Source organism: Manihot esculenta, chromosome 7, assembly GCF_001659605.2.
Source record: "Manihot esculenta cultivar AM560-2 chromosome 7, M.esculenta_v8, whole genome shotgun sequence".
In the NCBI taxonomy this organism is placed as follows: Eukaryota; Viridiplantae; Streptophyta; class Magnoliopsida; order Malpighiales; family Euphorbiaceae; genus Manihot; species Manihot esculenta.
This window is the reverse complement of record NC_035167.2, coordinates 6465985-6486609: the sequence shown is the minus strand read 5'-3', so window position 1 is coordinate 6486609 and position 20625 is coordinate 6465985. Positions and strand designations below refer to the sequence as shown.

The 20625-nt window shown below is 41.8% G+C and overlaps 1 protein-coding gene across 4 annotated transcripts; it reads right to left on the bottom strand.

Annotated features, from left to right (window-relative positions):
- Positions 1–394: 394 nt before the first annotated feature.
- On the bottom strand, positions 395–3920 carry LOC110619194 (proline-rich receptor-like protein kinase PERK14). Of its 4 annotated transcripts, none has more exons than XM_021762468.2 (10): positions 3761–3920; positions 3277–3594; positions 3112–3192; positions 2945–3015; positions 2701–2783; positions 2418–2547; positions 2080–2241; positions 1574–1649; positions 1199–1373; positions 395–1114 (listed from the first exon to the last, which is right to left on the bottom strand). In XM_021762468.2, exons 1-10 carry the CDS (start codon positions 3822–3824, stop codon positions 451–453), a joined length of 1824 nt encoding a protein of 607 aa, XP_021618160.1. In that variant the 5' UTR covers positions 3825–3920; the 3' UTR covers positions 395–450. The 4 variants fall into 4 exon arrangements, with proteins under 4 accessions (XP_021618160.1, XP_021618159.1, XP_043814178.1 ...); XM_021762469.2 differs by having other exon boundaries at positions 828–1114; positions 1230–1373; XM_021762467.2 differs by having other exon boundaries at positions 395–1373.
- Between the last annotated feature and the right edge of the window lie 16705 nt (positions 3921–20625).

The window sequence follows — 20625 nt, the reverse complement described above, 5'->3', positions numbered from 1 at the left end:
TTCCCTGCAAAGCCTTGCCAAAAATTTTCCTAGTTGTGGAGACTTTTAAGGACATACCATCTAAATAACATCTCAAGGATTTTCCCAACAGATTCAACTCATAAACAAGAATTCTATTGGCTCCTCCGCATTATCTAACAAGGCTAACAAGATTTCTGTGATGGAAACTGCTTCCACTAGCTGTCATCTTCATGTATTCTTCTTCTTGCTTCCTATGATTATTATATTTCTTGACGATAACCTTTTCATCATTTAGGTCTTCACTGTAGACTTGACCCAAAGGATTCTCGTCAAGACATTTGTCCTCGGAGAAACCTTTAGCCTTCTGACTTTCAATTGGATATATGATGTAAAAGAATCTAAAACTACTGACACAAATTACTAAAACCAAAAGTAAAAATCATTTTCTGCATGCCTTACACATGTATTCAAAGTTTCTTACGAGTGGATTCATGAGGCATGGTGAATACAGATGAACCATTGCCCATCAATTCTCTCAAAAACATTCGTTGCAAAATGTGACCCCCAACCACCACCTTTTGTCCTAACAACTTCCAAACAAGTAACATAACCTATATCACCCTTAAAATGAACTCCAACATTTTTCAGTTCAATCTCAAGGGGGAAGTCATAGTACATCCACTCAAACTCCCAACTTTTGATAACCTCATCATAACCAATAACCCATTTGGCTCCTGGGTGTACACAACAGACGTTATCTCCTTTTGCCCAAAGGGCTTGCATAGACGCCAAATTCCCATTCTTGAAAGCATCATAAAACTGATTATTTGCTGCCAGTACTGAAGCCTTATTGTTCTCCTGGAGTATTCTAAGGCTATCCCTGAGTTTTGTAGCCTGTGCGTAATTCTCTACTTCAATGGCAATCTGCAGATCCCGCATTAAGGCATGTTCATCCTGTATTATGCTTTCACCACTTAACGTTTCCTCAGAGTTCTCACTTGTTACTTGGTAAGCTCTTAGTGACAACAATTGGGAGCTTTTTGTAAAGGGCACAGAAGGCTTATGAGTTCTTCCTGGAATGTCCAACTTGAGAGGTGTTGCAGAAGTAGAAGGTGAGAACAAGTGTTTGTCCTTAAGGTGGGGAAGCTTGAAACTGTTAATGCAAGAATATGGAAACCTTAGTCCTTGATAAGTAAATATAGTCACCTTATAATCTTCTTCAAAATAAGCTTGAAACCTTTTAGCGCCTTTAGTGGTATTAGACGAACCATTTGTTGCCATCTTGAGTTCTCCAAGAGTAAATTCCCTCTGCTCAACGCCATTATTAGCTTCTGAATTGACAATAGGCTTTGGTACCATTTGCTGGAATTCGTCAAATTTATCGATTCCATTAGATTTAGAGCTATCTAGATCTGGTCAAGGAAGACAATGCGTAAATTAGAAAATTGGTATCATTTTGGGTAGGACAATGTTAGAGGAAAATCACCAATAAGTTGATCAGAACAAAAAAAACAACAAAAGAAAGGGAAATTTAATAGATCAAGTTTTCATGGCAATCATATGTGTAAAGCATATTGAATATTAATAAGAAATGGGAATCCATATGCAATACTATTGATAAATTTGTAGTCCTTCTTCTCATCCCATATATCCTTTATAGGCATATATCCTTCAAGAGCTCGAACTATCTGCATGACATAGCAATATAAAAGGGTTAATTAGAAGCTAATGTAACACTTACACTTCTACTTAATAGTCTCGTGGTTTATGGACTATGTTATGGCAGGTGTTGAATCCCACATCGATTGAAATAGGGGTAGTGTACCCCTTATAAGAATTTTAGGCACTCCTCCCCTTAAACTAGTTTTTGAAATTAGTTAAGTTTAACCCAAATTTAACAATAGGCAACCTTCTCATTTTAACATTAGATGCTAATTTTTCAAATCAACTGGACTCGAGACACAAAATCAAATCCTTAATACTTTTTACACCTTATAAAAAATAACCAATTAGGCTAACCTCCATGAAGACATATTTACATATTTTAAATGCTTCAATAGAAAAGTAATAACAAAAAAAAGGCAAAATGTGCAATAAATAATGTAGTAGAATTTTTACCTGTCTCATTTGTGGGCGAAAGTATGAAGGTTTATACAAGCAAGCTGCAGCGCAAGCAATCATTATTTTTAATTCTGTTTCCACATAGTTCGCCTGTAGTTTGGAATCTATAAAATTTGCATATTCTTTGTTGTATAAAGCATGTTCAATTCGAGATTTTGTCTGAAAAAAAATACATGCATATAACTTGTTATTTTCTTTCATGAAAGTTTAATTTTCTACAATCCTTCTCACCTATATTTCATAGTCTACATATATAAAAACTGTATATAATTTGAGAATTTAAAAGAGGATATAAATTTTAAAAGATATCTAACTATTAAGACAAATATACGTACCCAAGTAACAATATCAGTGCTTTCAACCTTAGTTTTTCTACCAGTTATTAGCTCTAAAAGCACAACTCCATAAGAATAAACATCTGACTTTTCAGAGACTCTTTGAAAATAATTTTCTGGATCTGCATAACTATATTTAAGAATCATGTCAAAAATATATTTCAAACGTATATCGAAACTTTTAACTTTTTCTTTATTTTTATTTTATTATACATAATTAGATTATAATATTCATGTACTAGACCCTTTAAATAAAAAGAAAAGTAAAGAAGAAGCATCTTACACTTCAGTACCCTTATTTGATATAGAGATATGAGTGAGGCTACTAGTTTCTGGAAAAAACAAGGCAAGTCCAAAGTCTGCAACCTGGAAAAATATAATTTTTGTAGTTTACATAGATTTATATATCGTGGCATGCAATTTAACATCAAAGACAATTGAGAGGTAAATTACATCCAAATGTGGGAGTAAAGAGTTCCCACTTCCCATAATTTTCTACTATACATGATTCTATATGTAAGTCCTACCTTTGGTTCAAAATTATCGTCAATAAGAATATTATCCGCCTTAATGTCACGATGTATAATTTTGGGTTTACCTATATGAATAAAAGCATTTAGCAATAAATATATTAATATATAATGTAAAAAAGCAAGGAAAAAAGAAAGTAAAAAAGCATATATAGCCTACTCACATAGTTCATGTAGATATTCCAAACCCTTAGCCGAGCCTATAGCAATTTTCATTCTATCCTTCCACTCCAAATTCTTGTTTCCTGCTAAGCTCTTTCTTATGGTAAGATGGATCTCTCAACTTCACAATTTATTATTTATATGTCTCATATCACAAAAGAACTTACCATGTAAATGAAATGTCAATGATTTTTGAGAAACATACTCCAAAACTAGCAATCTATTAGCTCCTTCGATGCAGTATCCGACCAGCTTCACAAGATTTTTGTGACTTACATGGCTAACAACCTTAATCTCTTGTTCCAATCCTTCTTTAGACTGTTCATCCGGAAGTTGTTTAAGTTTCTTAATAGCAACAACTTTGCCATCTAGTGATCCCTTGTAGACTTGACCAAAACCACCCTCGCCAAGGAGATTTGCATTAGAAAACTTGTCAGTTGCATCTGCTAGTTTAGCATAGCTGTATTCCCTTAGTCCAAATCTTTCTGGTAAGGCACGTAAATCCACCATTAGAGCAAATTATAACAGCAAGGGAAAAAAAGGGAGAAAGCGTTGATATCTACATTTTGCCTATCCATCAAGTACCTAGACAACTTCTAAGGACTAAAAATGAAAACCATGAAAAAAAACAATGATCAGTTAAAAGAATACCATTGTTGTATGTGCTACGATCAGCCTCGGTGTTTCTGAAACAATTCATCAAGCTAGCCATCATGGACTGCAACAGTACTATGGTAGAGAGAGAGAGAGACTAAGTTTGAGGACTTTAGAGAAAAAAGAGAGCTGAATGTTCAAACTTTAAAGAAAGAGAGCAAGGGGCATCCTTTATTGTAGAGTTGGTAGACCCTTGTTGATTAATTAGGTGAGCCAGCACGCCTCCTCTTCCAGTTGGATTTTTTAAAAATATTTATCACTTTCAATTATGAATGATAAAAAAAGCAGCAAAATCGAAAGAAGAGTCAATTTAAATATATTGAATAAACGAATAAATTATTATTTAAACTAGATTTGTTATAGATTTAAGACATAATAATTATTTTCTTTTATGTAAATCTCATTTTGTCTTTATTTGTTGACTCCATATACAATAGTTCCAGACAAGTTTTTTAAAATAATGATAACTCATTATAAATACTGATCTCTGCAATGGCGAGGAGATGGGATGATTAATTTCTCCTATGACAATGATTCACCATGGTGTGATGGCGATTCTTGATAGTGCAGTCGCTGAATCATTATGGTGTACGTGACAGTGGTTCGTGATGGGGGCAATTGTCTTGGGACTGGTCGTGATGGTGCAATGATTTCTGATCTCGAGTTCATTTCACCATGAACATTGATCTATGCTTTTTTTTTAAATTTATTTATTTAAGCTTTGTTGGAGAAAAGTTTATGTACATGCTTGTGCCTTGTGATCTGTTTAATTTTTGAGATATCATTTGAGATTTTTGAATTTGCTATACTAATTGAATTGATGCATGTCAAAATGGATTCAAAATATAAAGACTGGACTTTTGAATTTGTTGAACTTGTACCCATTGAAACTGAGGTAGGCAGGGTTTCTATCCATTTCGATTTTTATTGAATTTGAATTGATTTTTTTTAAATTTAATTTAATTAAAAAATTTAAATTTTTTAATTTTTTAAATTCATTTTATTTTAAAATATAAGCTACCGAATGTTCTTCCTACAGTAAAATATATTAATATTTCTGTTTGAATTATTATTATTTTATTGATTGATTAGAGCTTAGTGATTTTTTATTAAAAATTAATTATTTAATTATTTAATTAATTCAATTTGATTTGATTATTAATTTTTAAAATTTTTAGTTTACTGCTAAAATCAAAGAGAAAACCAAATTAAAACGCTATATATAGCAGGAGATCTTCTTCCTTTTCCCCCTGCCGTTCCTCTATAGCCTCCATTCTTCTTCTTCTAACTTCTTTTTCTTTGTTTCTCACTCACATAATAGAAAATTGTTTCTCCGTCACACTGATCTACAATCTTTTTCATCCGATCCTCATATCTAACATATATATATCTTATTTATATAATGATATTACACAATAATCGTCTAAAGAAAATTATGTACTGACATTTAAAAACAGGATCACATGATAAGAGTCTGACTAGATGATATTCGGTCCCATCAAAGAAAAAGAAGATTCTAGGGGTGTAAATGAATCAAACTATTCGCGAGCTATTCGAGGATCGACTCGATAAAAACTCGATCGGATTCGGCTCGTTTTCTAAATGAGCTGAGCTCGAGTTCACTTTTTAGACTCGTTTAATAAACGAGCCGAGCTTGAGCTTAGCAGTATTCAACTCGTTTAGGCTCGCGAGTTGACTCGTGAACATGCTCGTGAGCAGGCGCGTAAATAAGTTTGTTTGCTAACACTAATCCCACATCGAAAGTTAAAGGGATATGGAGAATCGTGACTTCTCTATAAAAGGACAACCCTTCTACATTTTTTTTCATTAGTTTTGAATTCGAGAGATCTCAATTAAATAAAAAGTTTTAATTTAAAAGTCTCCTAATAATCTTATAATTTAAATTTGTTTATAATTTAAATAAATTTGAAATTGAGCTTGTTTATAATATAATCGAGCTCAAATTCGAGCCTAAATGAGCTCAAATTCGAGTTTTTTTAATGGAGTTTGAGTTGGCTCGTTAATGTGATAAACGAGCTTATTACGAATCGAACTCAAACCGAGCTCGAGTTTAATATTTATTTTATGAATCGAGCTCGAGCTTATAAATGAAGCTCGAGTCGAGCTCAAGCTCGAACTCGAGCTTTTAAATTTATTTTCTAATCGAGTCTGAGCTTATCAAAGCTCGGCTCAACTCGATTCGATTACAGCCCTAGATGATTCAGATACTTCAGGTCGACCTCAATTCGTCTCTTCGATAAGACTCGCCCCCTCCTAGAAAGGTCGTGTCTTCAGAGGAAATTACTGTTAGCGGCTACAATCCATCAGATGCCCTTTTACACCTGTAGACACGGGATCTCCGACCAATTAGCCGGTGAGATCTCTTATCAACCACATCATTACCAGATTCCTAGAAAATACTATAATTAACTCCATTCTCTAACAATATAAAAGCCAACGATCACAGAGATAAAGGTATGCAATTATCTTACATTACTACTCTCAAGTTCTACATTCGCCCTATTCTTCAGTTTACTGACTTGAGCGTCGGAGTGCTACTATAGGCGCTGTAACGACCCGAAAACCGGACTGCTACCGGCGCTAGGATCCAGATCGGCTTAAGGCCGCCGGGACCCATAGCAAGCCTAACATACATCCTGAATACCTGTTTAATTCCATACATGATCAAACATATACATAAAACATTAAACTTTTTCTTTCTTTTACCAAGCTCAATCTGTGCATGCACAACTCATAATCATAAAATCCCACACTGGAGCCCTCATCAAATGCTCCAATGGGGTAACATATCATACATTGAACTTGGTTTACATAAACATCATTAAAATCTTTCATTAAAAAGATTACGTATCAAAAAGGGATTAACTTTACATACTAGGGTCAAGCACAACTCTAAACCTCAATAAACATCATTACATTACATTACTGAACTATATGTAATACCCGGCTCGAGTCCGGCCTCGGAGTTCCTATCGTTCGGTGGAATCTCGAGTGTCGAAACCCTCGAGAAGGGTAAGACATATGTTTTCATGTGTGTTTGTAAGAGTTTTGAATGTTTTTAAAGGAAAAGAGTTTTGAAAGAAAAGCAAGAAGGGAGAAATGCTAATGTTCGGCCGCCGAAGGTCACTTTCGGCCGCCGAACCTTGCATGGTTTCGGATTCACGTTTGGCTGCCGAAGGTGGTCTGGCCAGCCACCTATAAAAGGGCCAAAGGTCGGTGAGAGGAGGGTATTTTCTCCTCCACTTGCAGCCAGAGGTGAGCCAAAACCTTCTCACGTTGACTTTGATGCTTTTGTAGTTTTCCTTCAGATCTTTCAAAGTTTTGAAGGGTTTTATGTTTGTTTTGAAAGTTTTAAGCAAAAGAGCAAAGTTTGGAAGTTTGGAGCTTTGGAAGCTTGGTTCTTCATCATTCCACGTTGGGATTGTCTAATCTCTTGTTTGGAAGAGGTAAGAGAAGATCCTGAACTTCCTTTCTTGATTTTTGAAGGTTTTATGAAGTGTGTATGGGTAGTATGCATGTTTAGGTGTAGGTGAGGTGTTTGGTGATCTTTGGTGTTCAAGCATGTTTGAGTGTTATGTGCTATGTTTGTTTGGGGTTTTAGGTTACTTTTAGACCCCTTTGTGCATATATAGGTGTATATGCTAGTTGGGAGTCGTTGTTATGCATGTTGAGAGGAGTTTGGGCAGGTTTGCATGAAGCAGAGCAAGGTTCTGCCCATCGGGCAACAGCCAGGTTCGGCCGCCGAAGGAAGGTTCGGTCGCCGAACCCCTTGTGGAGGCAGTTTCGGCTGCCAAAGCTTGCCCCCGAAACTTGGGACTTTCGTCTCTGGAGGCAAGATTCGGCCGTTGAAAGTGCCGTCGAAGGTTGAGTTTCGTCTCTGGACGAGACTTTCGGCTGCCGAAGGTGCCGCCGAACATGCATGAGTTTCGTCTCTGGAGAGGGGTTTTGGCCGCCGAACCTGCCGCCGAAAGTGCCCTGTCCAGCCTTCTTTTGCATGTTTTATGTGATTGGTTTAGGATCTGTTAGAGGGTTTTTGGGGAGTTTCTTAGAGATAGTCTTGAGTGAGTTTGGTCCCTCATTTGCGTCCACCTGTGTAGGTACGGACCAGAGGAATCAGGGAGGGCAGCAGTGAGTCCAGTTTCAGAACCTGCAGAGTCAGTTCAGAGTCAACCCGAGGTGAGTGGAACTAAACTTATATTTTCATATGAGAAATTAATATTTTATCATACTTCATGCATCATGAATATGCTATAGGGTGAGTGCATTAGTGTACACGAATATGATGCATTGCATTTCTCCTTGCTTCTATGACTGTATGGACATAGTACGGATTCAATAGCCCTCAAAGGAAAGACCTGGAACAGCCCTACGGGGACCAGGCATATTGTATAGAGGGAGTGTTGATCCGTCCATGCTGAGATGTGATTACTTGTGATGTGATACATTGCATGAGAGCATGTTTTATCACCTGTTCTTTATGACTGTTCTACTCATTGGGCTCTAGTAGCTCACTCCTCTCCCCTAATCCCAGTTGTACAGGTTCAGAGTCCAGAGGGAGTCCAGCAGGGTTTGCAAGAAGAAGAGTTATGTAATAGTTAGTCAGTGTGGACATGTATTGTAAAGAGATAGTGTACAGTGTACAGTGTATAGACTAGTGCTTGACTGATAAGAATTGTAATCCCTTTTTGTATTTACATGATCAATGTTTGTATGTGTTTTCTATTATGAATGCATATGAAACAACCAGGCTTAACATTATGAGTTATATCCACCTAGAGTGGGAAGACAGAGTAGAGAAATAGTGTATGCACGGGTTAAGCCCTGGGAATAAAGAAAAGTTTTCATGATGTGACAGAAATGTTTGATCATGTATGGGATTTCACAGGTACACAGACAGTTTAGCAGGCTTACTACGGGTCCCGGCGACCTTAAGTCGATCTGGATCCTAGTGCCGGTAGCAGTTCGGTTTTCGAGCTGTTACAGATTGGTATCAGAGCATTAGGTTCACATGGTCGGACCTATATAGACAGAGTTGGGCCTCTAGAGGTTTTAGCAGGTCAGGCACCAGAGGAAAACATGTCCACTAGGATAGGATGTCAGTCCTGTCGCTATATGCTGATGTGCAATGCCATGATTCATACATGTGCATTAGTTTATATGTGAGGTATGTTGCTATGTGTTGCTTATGTGCTCTGTGATGTGTTGTTTTCCAGAGAGCGTTACGATGCGAGGAACTCGTCGATCCGCGAGATTGACTGGAGTCCCACCTGTAAGTGAGGGTGCAGCTGCTCGTCCACCTGCCTTGCCAAGGGCAAGATCGCACAGGTCAAGCAGGGAGGGAATGTCAAGAGACCCGAGAAGGTCTTCTGACGAGAGCAGAAGAGGAATAGGCAGAGGGGGAAGATCAGATGAAGAGAGAGTGTCTATGGCGAAGGATCAGAGGAGAGAGGTCAGTATGGGTATAGGAAGGTCAGAAGAAGGTATGGGGGAGTCCCAGGGAGGCGCACATGCCTCAGGGTTTGGCTATCCACCCTTTCCTCAAGGCCCAGAGTATCCGATGGGAGGCACGTCGGATTACTCCAGCTTTGCCCCATATCCACCCTCCATGCCATATATGCCCTATCCTTCCTTCTATCCCCCATATCATATGTATCCACCCCCACCTGTTCATCCAAGTCCAGCACAGCCTGAAGTAAGAGAAACAGTACCTCCACCACCACCACCTGAACCAGTAGCCCCTGTTGTTGAAGCACAACCCAGTTCTTCAGGGGGAAATAAGGTGAAGATGACGGAGTACTTAAAGTTGGATGCTCCTAAGTTTAATACGGGAGATGATCCCTTTGAGTATCTCAGTGCAGTCAGAATGATAACAAGCGAGTTGGGAGCAGATGAGAGCAGGGCCATTGAGATGGCAGGGTTCACATGAAAGTGCAAGAAAGCCAGAGAATGGTTTAAGAACTATGTGGACCCCAAAATTGACAGTATAACATGGGAAGAGTTCGCCAACGAATTTGCTGGGTGGGCTTTCCCTGACAGTTCTCGAGAGTTAAAGGTTGTGGAGTTTGAGCAGTTGAGACAGACGGAGGCGATGAGCGTTGATGAGTACACAGATAAGTTCTTGGAATTGTTGCCATACGTGGGTCAGGCGTATGATACGGATCAAAAGAAGGCAAAGAGATATGCCACAAGGCTTCATCCCAGGTATTTCTCTTTGATTCTTCATGCGGAGAAGGAGAGTTTCCACTCCATTGTGGATGCTGCTAGAAAGATGGAGGCTAGTGCCATAAGTCAATGTGTAGTCAAGGCACAGTCTTCTGGTGTTAAACCAGGTTCCTCCTCACAGAGTACAGCAAGTGCAAGTAAGAAGCGATGGGAGAAATTCAGAGGAAAGAGAGGCAAGTTCTGGAACAGGATTAAGACGGGTCTGGGAATGAGTAGCGGCGCCAGCTCTGGCACAGATTGTCCAGTTTGCAATAGGTGTGGGAGGCAGCACAAAGGAGCTTGTTTGTTGGGATCTACAGCCTGCTATAGATGTGGGCAGGAGGGACACTATGCACGAGAATGTCCTCAGGCGACTTTGGTTGCACCATCCCAGCAGATGACCTCAGGTAGTGTCGTTCAGTCAGCAGCTTCAGTCCGTCCACCAAGCAGTGGCAGAGGTAGAGGAAGAGGGGCAGCCTCTTCATCAGGGATGGGTTCCCGAGGTGCAGGTCCGTCAGCTCCAGCACGGATTTTCACCATGACGCAGCAGGAGGCAGACACTTCGAACACAGTGGTGTCAGGTACTCTCATCATTGGGTGTTCTGAGGTGTATGCTTTAATGGACCCCGGTGCTTCTCACTCTTTCATTTCTTCTAGAGCCGCAGAGAGATTGGGGTTGATTGTATCCGATTTAGCGTGTCCTCTCTAGGTCAGTGGATCTAGATGTGACCCATCATTGGCAGAGTCAATCTGTCAGTTCAGTCCAGTGTTTATAGAGGATAGATGCCTTCCAGCTGACCTTGTGGTTCTAGAGTTGACAGATTTTGATGTCATTCTAGGGATGGATTGGTTATCTACCTATAGTGCTACCTTGCACTGCAGGGACAAGGTAGTGAGTCTCAGAGACCAAGATGGGTCAGAGTGTGTCTTCAGCGGAGACAGGAGAGGGACACCTAGGGGTTTGATATCAGCCCTTCAGGCTCGTAAGATGTTGAGGAAGGGGTGTCATGGGTTCCTAGCTTATGTGAGAGAGCTAGACAGTCAGGTTAGGGAACCATCCTCAGTACCAGTTGTTAGAGAATTCCCAGATGTATTTCCTGAAGAGATTCTGGGACTACCACCAGATAGGGAAATAGAGTTCGAGATAGAGTTGATGCCCGGTGCCAGACCGATCTCTATTCCTCCCTACCGGATGGCACCAACAGAGTTGAGAGAGTTGAAAGAACAGGTACAGGATTTGGTCGCAAAGGGTTTCATCCGCCCGAGTACCTCCCCTTGGGGTGCTCCAGTGTTATTTGTCAGAAAGAAGGATGGACCACTTAGACTTTGTGTCGACTACAGACAGTTGAACAAAGTCACGATCAAAAACAAGTATCCTTTACCCAGGATCGATGATCTCTTCGACCAGCTTGCAGGAGCAGGTTGCTTTTCTAAGATAGATCTGAGATCCGGATACCATCAGTTGAAGATCAGGGAAGGAGATGTATCCAAGACTGCTTTTCGAACCAGATATGGGCATTATGAGTTCCTTGTAATGCCGTTCGGGTTGACTAATGCCCCTGCAGCATTCATGGATCTCATGAACAGGGTTTTCAGGGAGTACTTAGATCGTTTTGTGATCGTCTTTATAGATGATATCTTGGTGTACTCCAAGAATGCAGAGGAGCATGCCCAGCATCTGAGACTCATTTTGCAAACTTTGAGAGAGCATGGCTTGTATGCCAAGTTCTCCAAGTGCGAGTTCTGGCTAAGGAGCATTGCCTTTTTGGGACATGTAGTATCAGAGGAAGGAATAACAGTAGATCCCAAGAAGGTAGAGGCAGTAGCCAATTGGCCTACACCCACGACAGTGACCGAGATCAAGAGTTTTTTGGGTTTGGCAGGCTACTATCGGAGGTTCGTTCAGGACTTTTCGAAGATAGCTGCTCCTATGACCAGACTGACGAGGAAGAATCAGAAGTTCGTATGGACAGACGATTGTGCTGAGAGTTTTGAAGAGTTGAAGCGACGGTTAACTTCAGCACCGGTGTTAGCTCTGCCGATCAGTGATAATGACTTCACAGTGTTCTGTGATGCGTCCCGAGTGGGATTAGGTTGTGTGTTAATGCAGAATGATAGAGTGATAGCTTATGCTTCTAGACAGCTAAAGAAGCACGAGCTGAATTATCCGACACACGATCTTGAGATGGCAGCTGTTATCTTTGCACTTAAGATGTGGAGGCATTACCTCTATGGGGTAAAGTGTGAGATCTATACAGATCATAAGAGCCTGTAGCACATCTTAAGTCAAAGGGAGTTAAACTTGAGGCAGAGACGGTGGGTAGAATTGCTCAGTGATTACGATTGTAAGATCCAATATCATCCGGGTAAGGCTAATGTTGTAGCTGATGCCTTAAGTCCGAAGTCACTTGGCAGTTTATGCCACATTGCAGTAGAGAGAAGACCGGTGGTGAAGGATTTCTACAAGCTCGTGGAAGAAGGGCTGCAGTTGCAGTTATCTGGTACAGGTGCTTTAATCGCACAGATACGAGTTACACCAGTGTTTCTAGAGCAAGTGGCTCTGAAACAGCACGAAGATCCTGAGTTAGTAAAGATTGCCAGGACTGTTCAGTCTGGCAACAGTGCAGATTCAGATTTGACAGTGAGGGGCTTCTTCGTCATGGTAAGAGATTATGTGTACCAGATGATAACAGGTTAAAGGAAGACATTATGAGGGAAGCTCATAGTGCGAGGTATAGCGTTCACCCTGGAGCCACCAAGATGTATCAAGACCTGAGAAAGGTGTATTGGTGGCCAGCGATGAAGAGGGAAGTGGCACAATATGTGTCAGCCTGCGAGACATGTCAAAGGGTGAAACTAGAACACCAGAAGCCGGCTGGAATGCTTAACCCACTGCCGATTCCAGAATGGAAATGGGAGAACATAGCTATGGATTTTGTAGTGGGGTTACCGGCGACGTCCAACAGGCTCGACTCCATATGGGTGATTGTGGACAGACTCACGAAATCTGCTCACTTCATTCCAGTCAGGAGCAACTATTCTGTGGACAAGTTAGCGCAGGTCTATGTAGAAGAGATAGTCAAGCTACATGGAGTTCCAGTGTCGATAGTATCAGATAGAGGACCGCAGTTCACCTCCAGGTTTTGGCGGAGTCTGCAAGCTGCTATGGGTACAAGATTGGATTTCAGCACTGCCTTCCATCCACAAACAGACGGTCAGTCAGAAAGGACCATCCAGACCATAGAAGATATGCTGAGAATGTGTGTGTTAGACTTTGGCGGTTCTTGGAGGCAGCATCTACCTCTGGTGGAGTTTGCCTACAACAATAGCCATCATGCTAGCATAGAGATGGCTCCTTATGAAGCTTTGTATGGGAGGAAGTGCAGAACACCTGTGTGCTGGGAAGAGGTAGGAGAGAAGACTCTTGCAGGGCCAGAGTTAGTGGAGCTTACCAGCAAGGTGGTGCCAGTGATCAGAGAGCGGATCAGAACAGCTGTAAGCAGACAGAAAAGCTATGCAGACATCCGTAGGAAGCAGATAGAGTTCCAGGAGGGGGATATGGTCTTGCTAAAAGTGTCTCCAATGAAGGGAGTGGTTCGCTTTAGAAAGAAGGGTAAATTAGCTCCACGGTACATAGGTCCCTTTGAGATCTTGCAGAAGATCGGGCCTGTGTCGTATAAGCTCGATTTACCTGCATCAATGGAACGAATTCACCCGGTATTTCATGTTTCTATGTTAAGAAAATTTGTGTCAAATCCAGAGAAGGTTCTTAGTGAGCCTGAGGTGGAAATCTTAAGCGATCTCACCTATGTCGAGCAGCCAGTGCGGATCATTGACACCCAGATGCGGAAGCTGAGAAACAAGGAGATACCAATGGTGAAAGTCCTGTGGAACCACCATAACCTAGAAGAGTGCACGTGGGAGACACGAGAGTCGATGCTCCAGCAATATCCCTATCTGTTTTAAGGTTAGGTTTTCCCCTTTTGTTATGTGTTTATGTTTACGTGTTTCGTTGTTTGAGGAACATTCGGGGACGAATGTTCTTAAGGGGGGGAGAATGTAATACCCGGCTCGAGTCCGGCCTCGGAGTTCCTATCGTCCGGTGGAATCTCGAGTGTCGGAACCCTCGAGAAGGGTAAGACATATGTTTTCATGTGTGTTTGTAAGAGTTTTGAATGTTTTTAAAGGAAAAGAGTTTTGAAAGAAAAGCAAGAAGGGAGAAATGCTAATGTTCGGCCGCCGAACCTTGCATGGTTTCGAATTCACGTTCGGCTGCCGAAGGTGGTCTGGCCAGCCACCTATAAAAGGGCCAAAGGTCGGTGAGAGGAGGGTATTTTCTCCTCCACTTGCAGCCAGAGGTGAGCCAAAACCTTCTCACGTTGACTTTGATGCTTTTGTAGTTTTCCTTCAGATCTTTCAAAGTTTTGAAGGGTTTTATGTTTGTTTTGAAAGTTTTAAGCAAAAGAGCAAAGTTTGGAAGTTTGGAGCTTTGGAAGCTTGGTTCTTCATCACTCCACGTTGGGATCGTCTAATCTCTTGTTTGGAAGAGGTAAGAGAAGATCCTGAACTTCCTTTCTTGATTTTTGAAGGTTTTATGAAGTGTGTATGGGTAGTATGCATGTTTAGGTGTAGGTGAGGTGTTTGGTGATCTTTGGTGTTCAAGCATGTTTGAGTGTTATGTGCTATGTTTGTTTGGGGTTTTAGGTTACTTTTAGACCCCTCTGTGCATATATAGGTGTATATGCTAGTTGGGAGTCGTTGTTATGCATGTTGAGAGGAGTTTGGGCAGGTTTGCATGAAGCAGAGCAAGGTTCTGCCCATCGGGCAACAGCCAGGTTCGGCCGCCGAAGGAAGGTTCGGCCGCCGAACCCCTTGTGGAGGCAGTTTCGGCTGCCAAAACTTGCCCCCGAAACTTGGGACTTTCGTCTCTGGAGGTAAGGTTCGGCCGCCGAAAGTGCCGCCGAAGGTTGAGTTTCGTCTCTGGACGAGACTTTCGGCTGCCGAAGGTGCCACCGAACATGCATGAGTTTCGTCTCTGGAGAGGGGTTTCGGCCGCCGAACCTGCCGCCGAAAGTGCCCTGTCCAGCCTTCTTTTGCATGTTTTATGTGATTGTTTTAGGATCTGTTAGAGGGTTTTTGGGGAGTTTCTTAGAGATAGTCTTGAGTGAGTTTGGTCCCTCATTTGCGTCCACCTGTGTAGGTATGGACCAGAGGAATCAGGGAGGGCAGCAGTGAGTCCAGTTTCAGAACCTGCAGAGTCAGTTCAGAGTCAACCCGAGGTGAGTGGAACTGAACTTATATTTTCATATGAGAAATGAATATTTTATCATACTTCATGCATCATGAATATGCTATAGGGTGAGTGTATTAGTGTACACGAATATGATGCATTGCATTTCTCCTTGCTTCTATGACTGTATGGACATAGTACAGATTCAATAGCCCTCAAAGGAAAGACCTGGAACAGCCCTATGGGGACCAGGCATAAAGACCCGGAACAGCCCTACGGGGACCAGGCACAAAGACCTGGAACAGCCCTACGGGGACCAGGCATATGGTATAGAGGGAGTGTTGATCCGTCCATGCTGAGATGTGATTACTTGTGATGTGATACATTGCATGAGAGCATGTTTTATCACCTGTTCTTTACGACTGTTCTACTCATTGGGCTCTAGTAGCTCACTCCTCTCCCCTAATCCCAGTTGTACAGGTTCAGAGTCCAGAGGGAGTCCAGCAGGGTTTGCAAGAAGAAGAGTTATGTAATAGTTAGTCAGTGTGGACATGTATTGTAAAGAGATAGTGTACAGTGTATAGACTAGTGCTTGACTGATAAGAATTGTAATCCCTTTTTGTATTTACATGATCAATGTTTGTATGTGTTTTTCTATTATGAATGCATATGAAACAACCAGGCTTAACATTATGAGTTATATCCACCTAGAGTGGAAAGACAGAGTAGAGAAATAGTGTATGCACGGGTTAAGCCCTGGGAATAAAGAAAAGTTTTCATGATGTGACAAAAATGTTTGATCATGTATGGGATTTCACAGGTACACAGACAGTTTAGCAGGCTTACTACGGGTCCCGGCGACCTTAAGTCGATCTGGATCCTAGTGCCAGTAGCAGTTCGGTTTCCGGGCTGTTACACTATACATCACATTACATTATTTTCATGTCCACATCTAGCTATTACATAAAACTTGACTTTACTCTTGCTGACATTCTGATCTAGCCCGTACCTGCAAACCTGGGAGATTAAGGGAATGGGGTGAGCTATTAGAGCCCAGTGAGCAGAATAATAAAACATTATATTTAAAATTCATACTTTCATGAAATGCATCACATCACAGACAAATCACCTTAAGGGTGAACTTGTCACCAATAGCCCTCTACATTTCCATTAGTGCCAGAACGTAGAATGGGTCCTGGTCTTTCTCTTACATAACATATCACAACATTCCAAAGTGCCAGGGACATAAAATGGGTCTTCCTAGACTTTCTCTTACATAGTGCCAAGGACGTAGAATGGGTCTTCCTGGACTTTCATACCGTATCATCATCATATCATATCATATCATAGTGAGGGCTAAAGAATCATTCAACATTCATCCACATCAACAACATAATATGCAATGCAACATATTCGTGAATTCTAATGCAAACAACCTAATATATCTCATGGCATTCGTGATGCATGAACATGCTCAGAACTGATTTATTTACTTTGAAACATAAAGAGTTATTCTACTCACCTCAGGCTAGCTCTGACAAGACACTGAAGCAGCTATCTCACTGCTGGGGTCCTCGGTTCCTGGGGTCCGAACCTACACAGGTGGACTCAAATGAGGGACCAAATATACATGAACATGACTCTAAAATACTCCTCAAAAACCCTCTAAAACACCTTAAAACAATCATAGAAAACATGCAAATGAAGGCTGAACAGGGCACTTTCGGCGGCAGGTTCGGCGGCCAAAAGTCCCTCCAGAGTCGAAACTCAGCCACTTTCGGCGACACCTTCGGCGGCAGAAAATCCCTTCCAGAGACGAAACTCATGCATGTTCGGCGGCACCTTCGGCGGCCGAATCTCCCCTCTAGAGCCGAAAGTCCACTTTCGGGGGCAGGGTTCGGCAGCCAAAGGCTGGCCTCCACAGGCAGGTTCGACGGCCGAAAGTCCCTTCGGCTGCCGAACCTGAGTTCTTCCAAAGTGGCAGAACTCAGCCATTCAATGCACATTTTGCCTCCCAAACCATTCAACATGCATTTACCTATTCTACAACAAGCATACACAAGCCAATAAACATTTAGGGGTCTCAAACTATCCTAAACCCCAACACAAACACAAAAGGCAACTCAAACAACATACATTACTCATAAACTCAACATTAACCCTAACATGTAATCAACTAACTTACACATGCATTTCTACCCCATAAACTTCATAAAACTTGTTTAAAACATACAAGAAAGGTAGGATCTAAGCTTACCTCTTGAAGATCGAGAGGAAAGACGATCCTAACTTGGAGATGGGAGAAATCTAGCTCCTTGGACCTCCAAGCTCCAAAACTTGCTCTAAGCTTCAAAAATCTTCAAAACCAAGTTAAAACTTGTTAAAACTCGAAAGATTTGAGAAAAATCATCAAAACCAACCATGGGAGAGCGTGGACTCACTGTTGGCCGAAAATAGGAGAGAAAGCTCGCCCATTTTCGGCCATGGGTCCCTTTATAGGTGGCAAGCCAGGCCACCTTCGGAAGCCGAAGGCGACTCCAAAACGCATGCATGTTCGGCGGCCGAACATGAGATTCAGTGGCCGAACATGAGCCACATTTAGAAGCCTGACGTGCCCCCCTAAATTATCCCACGTTCGGCTGCCGAACCTGGAAATGCCTCCATGGTCTTTTTCATTCAAAACTCAATTTCTTTCTTACTTAAAACTTTAAAATACATTAAAACATTTTATGAAAACACGATTTTACTCTTCTAGAGGTTTTCGACATCCGAGATTCCACCGGACGGTAGGAATTCCGATACCGGAGTCTAGCCGGGTATTACAGGCGCCAACTACCTCACGTTCTCTTTTTTGCAAGTTTAGCCAATCATAGCACAATTCTTTTTTCTGGCCGCATCATTTGATTCCACTGCTGAGAATCTCTTTGTTTATCTGGATTAAAATTGGTCTCTTATCCTTTCTCTCTTAAAAAGAAATCTCTCTTTTCTCTCTCAAAATACCCGGCAATTCACGAGTTGCTGCTGCTAAAGTTGCTATCAATAAGGATGTTATCATTTCTTCCATTCCTGGCAATGGACAACACACACTCTCTATGGTCAATGAGGAAAATTCCAACATCTAAGCATGGAGCAAATACTCCAGTACATCAAAAAGTTGCAGGTTATTTTTAGCAATGTAAAGCTCGGGAGGAGCCATCACTCATGACTCCCAGGGGGCCTCCGTTGATATCTCAAGGACTTGGACAGGGGCAATCCAGATGCGGCCTAAAGGGAAGGACAAGTTTGAGGAATAGGAGTCATCAGACAATGCTCCAAAGGACGTCGGTTGGAAGCTGGTGTGGGCTGCTCAAAGGTATCAGGAAGGATAGGAAGAGGACAAAAGGATGAGCCAAAACAAAGACCAAAAGTTGGAGAAGCAAGGACATAAGGGAAACCATAAAAGTTACCCAGTCTCTCGAGGAAGGAATGACTGAGGTAAGTATAAGAATTATACCCCCATTGAATAACTCACAAACACACATTTTAATGTGGATTAGAAAAAACAACAAGGAGATCAGGTGGCATACCAAGCTCAATCCTAAGAAAGCCGGAAGGCGAGACAGGACTAGATACTGCCACTTTCACGAAGACCACAGACATACGACGAAGGAGTACCGACAACTAAAAGATAAAATCGAAATGTTAATAAGAGACAGTACACTCTTTGAAAGTTCGCCAAAGAGGGTAGGGAAGAGAAGAGACATGAACTCGAGGTAACAACCCTTGGAACCACCCCTAACAGAAAACCTGTAGGGGTTATTCATGTAATCACAAAAGGGCCCAATGATGGTAAGGGAAAAATAAATGAGTTGTAGAAAGATGTCCTGAACGGTCAATAGTATAGACAGGTCATGTGCCTTTAATGCAGGAGACTCAGTCCTCAAGAGAACAAATGTAGCAGATGTCGAGTCTGGTAAGTTGGGCAAAAACTGGAAAGGATCATTTAGGATCTTGAAGGTTATTCGTCTAGGGTCTTATATGCTGGCCAAGTTGGATAGCCGAGTCATTCTCCACTCCTGGAGTATTTGAGAAAATTTTATCAATAACAGTTAACAATGTATTTTTTTATGTGTTGTATTCTTTAGTGACAGTGAACATTAGGGTTGCCTTCTTCAAAAAGATTAAAGAGCATTCATTAAAAGTCATAAGGCAAGTTTCGTCAAGCCACAATCCGGGTGTTGGACCTACTAAACAAGGCCATAAGGTGAGTTCCGCCAACCTATAATCTAGATGTTGGATACACCAAAAAAGGTCATAAGGCTGCTTTAGCCAGGCCATAATTTGAGCGTTGGACAGTAGAAACAAAGGCATCTCATGCCAGGTCATAAGTCGGGAATTCGCCATGCCATCTGGATGTTAGTCCCACTAAAAGGCCACAAGGTAGCTTCTGCTAGGCCATAATCTGGGCATTGGACCGTGGAAACAAAGGCATCTCATGTCAGGCCACAAGGTAGGAATCCGCCAAGCCATCTGGGTGTTAGTCCCACTAAAAGGCCATAAGGCATCTCATGTCAGGTCACAAGGTAGAAATCTACTAGGCCATCCGAGTGTTAGTCCCATTGAAAGGCCACAAGGCAGTTTCAGCTAGGCCATAATCCAGGCATTGGACTATGGAAACAAAGGAATTCGATGTTAGGCCATAAGGCCAAAATACACCAGGCCGACCAACTGGGTGTTATTCCCATTTCATAAGAAGTTTTTAAGGCATTTCATACCCAAGCCATAAGGCAGGCATAAGTTAGGCCACGCGATCAAGTATTGGTCCTATTTTACAGAGTCTCCAAGACATTTGTCATTACTCTTATAACCACACCCGAAAACCCAAAACTTTTTGAAGGAAAAAGGCCCTTTAACGATTGGAGAAGGCAGGACGGGCTGCTCACATGGAGGAAAATGGTCGGAAGCTCGCCAGAGTTGGAAAATGCCCCAAAGCTCGAAAGTGCTCAAAAACCTGCTAGGGCTAGATAATGGCCAGAAGCATGTTAGGGCTGGAAAGTGCCCGGAAGCTCATCAGGGCTTCCAGGCTGGGAAGTGCTCGAAAACCAGCTAGGGCCAGATAATGCCCAGAAACTCGTTAGGGCTAGAAAATGCCTGGAATCTCGCAAGGACTAGTTGAGGCAACAGAAAGATCAAAAACTCGCCAAGACGTTACTATATTGCTCAGATCAATTTTGGCCAAGGAGATGGACAAGTTCTTAGATTGGGCTGGTTGGCAAGACAAGTAAGAAGAAAGCGAAGACAGCACGCGCTTAGCCCGAGTGGAAGCTGACTTAGTTTGACGAACTGAACTAAGACCGTACGGTTCCACTTGGGATAGTGGGTATGATGTATACTCTAGATATGATGTATACTCTAGACCATGACATATTTC

What these genes read in the sequence shown, in the direction of transcription:
- LOC110619194 (XM_021762467.2), bottom strand. Translation starts at nt 3,824, where the DNA reads ATGATGGCTAGCTTGATGAATTGTTTCAGAAACACCGAGGCTGATCGT. An exon ending in ATTGACATTTCATTTACATG is followed by an intron (nt 3,193 to 3,276) that starts GTAAGTTCTTTT and finishes AGAGCTTAGCAG; the next exon opens with GAAACAAGAATTTGGAGTGG. An exon ending in GCACTGATATTGTTACTTGG is followed by an intron (nt 2,242 to 2,417) that starts GTACGTATATTT and finishes ATTTTTTTTCAG; the next exon opens with ACAAAATCTCGAATTGAACA.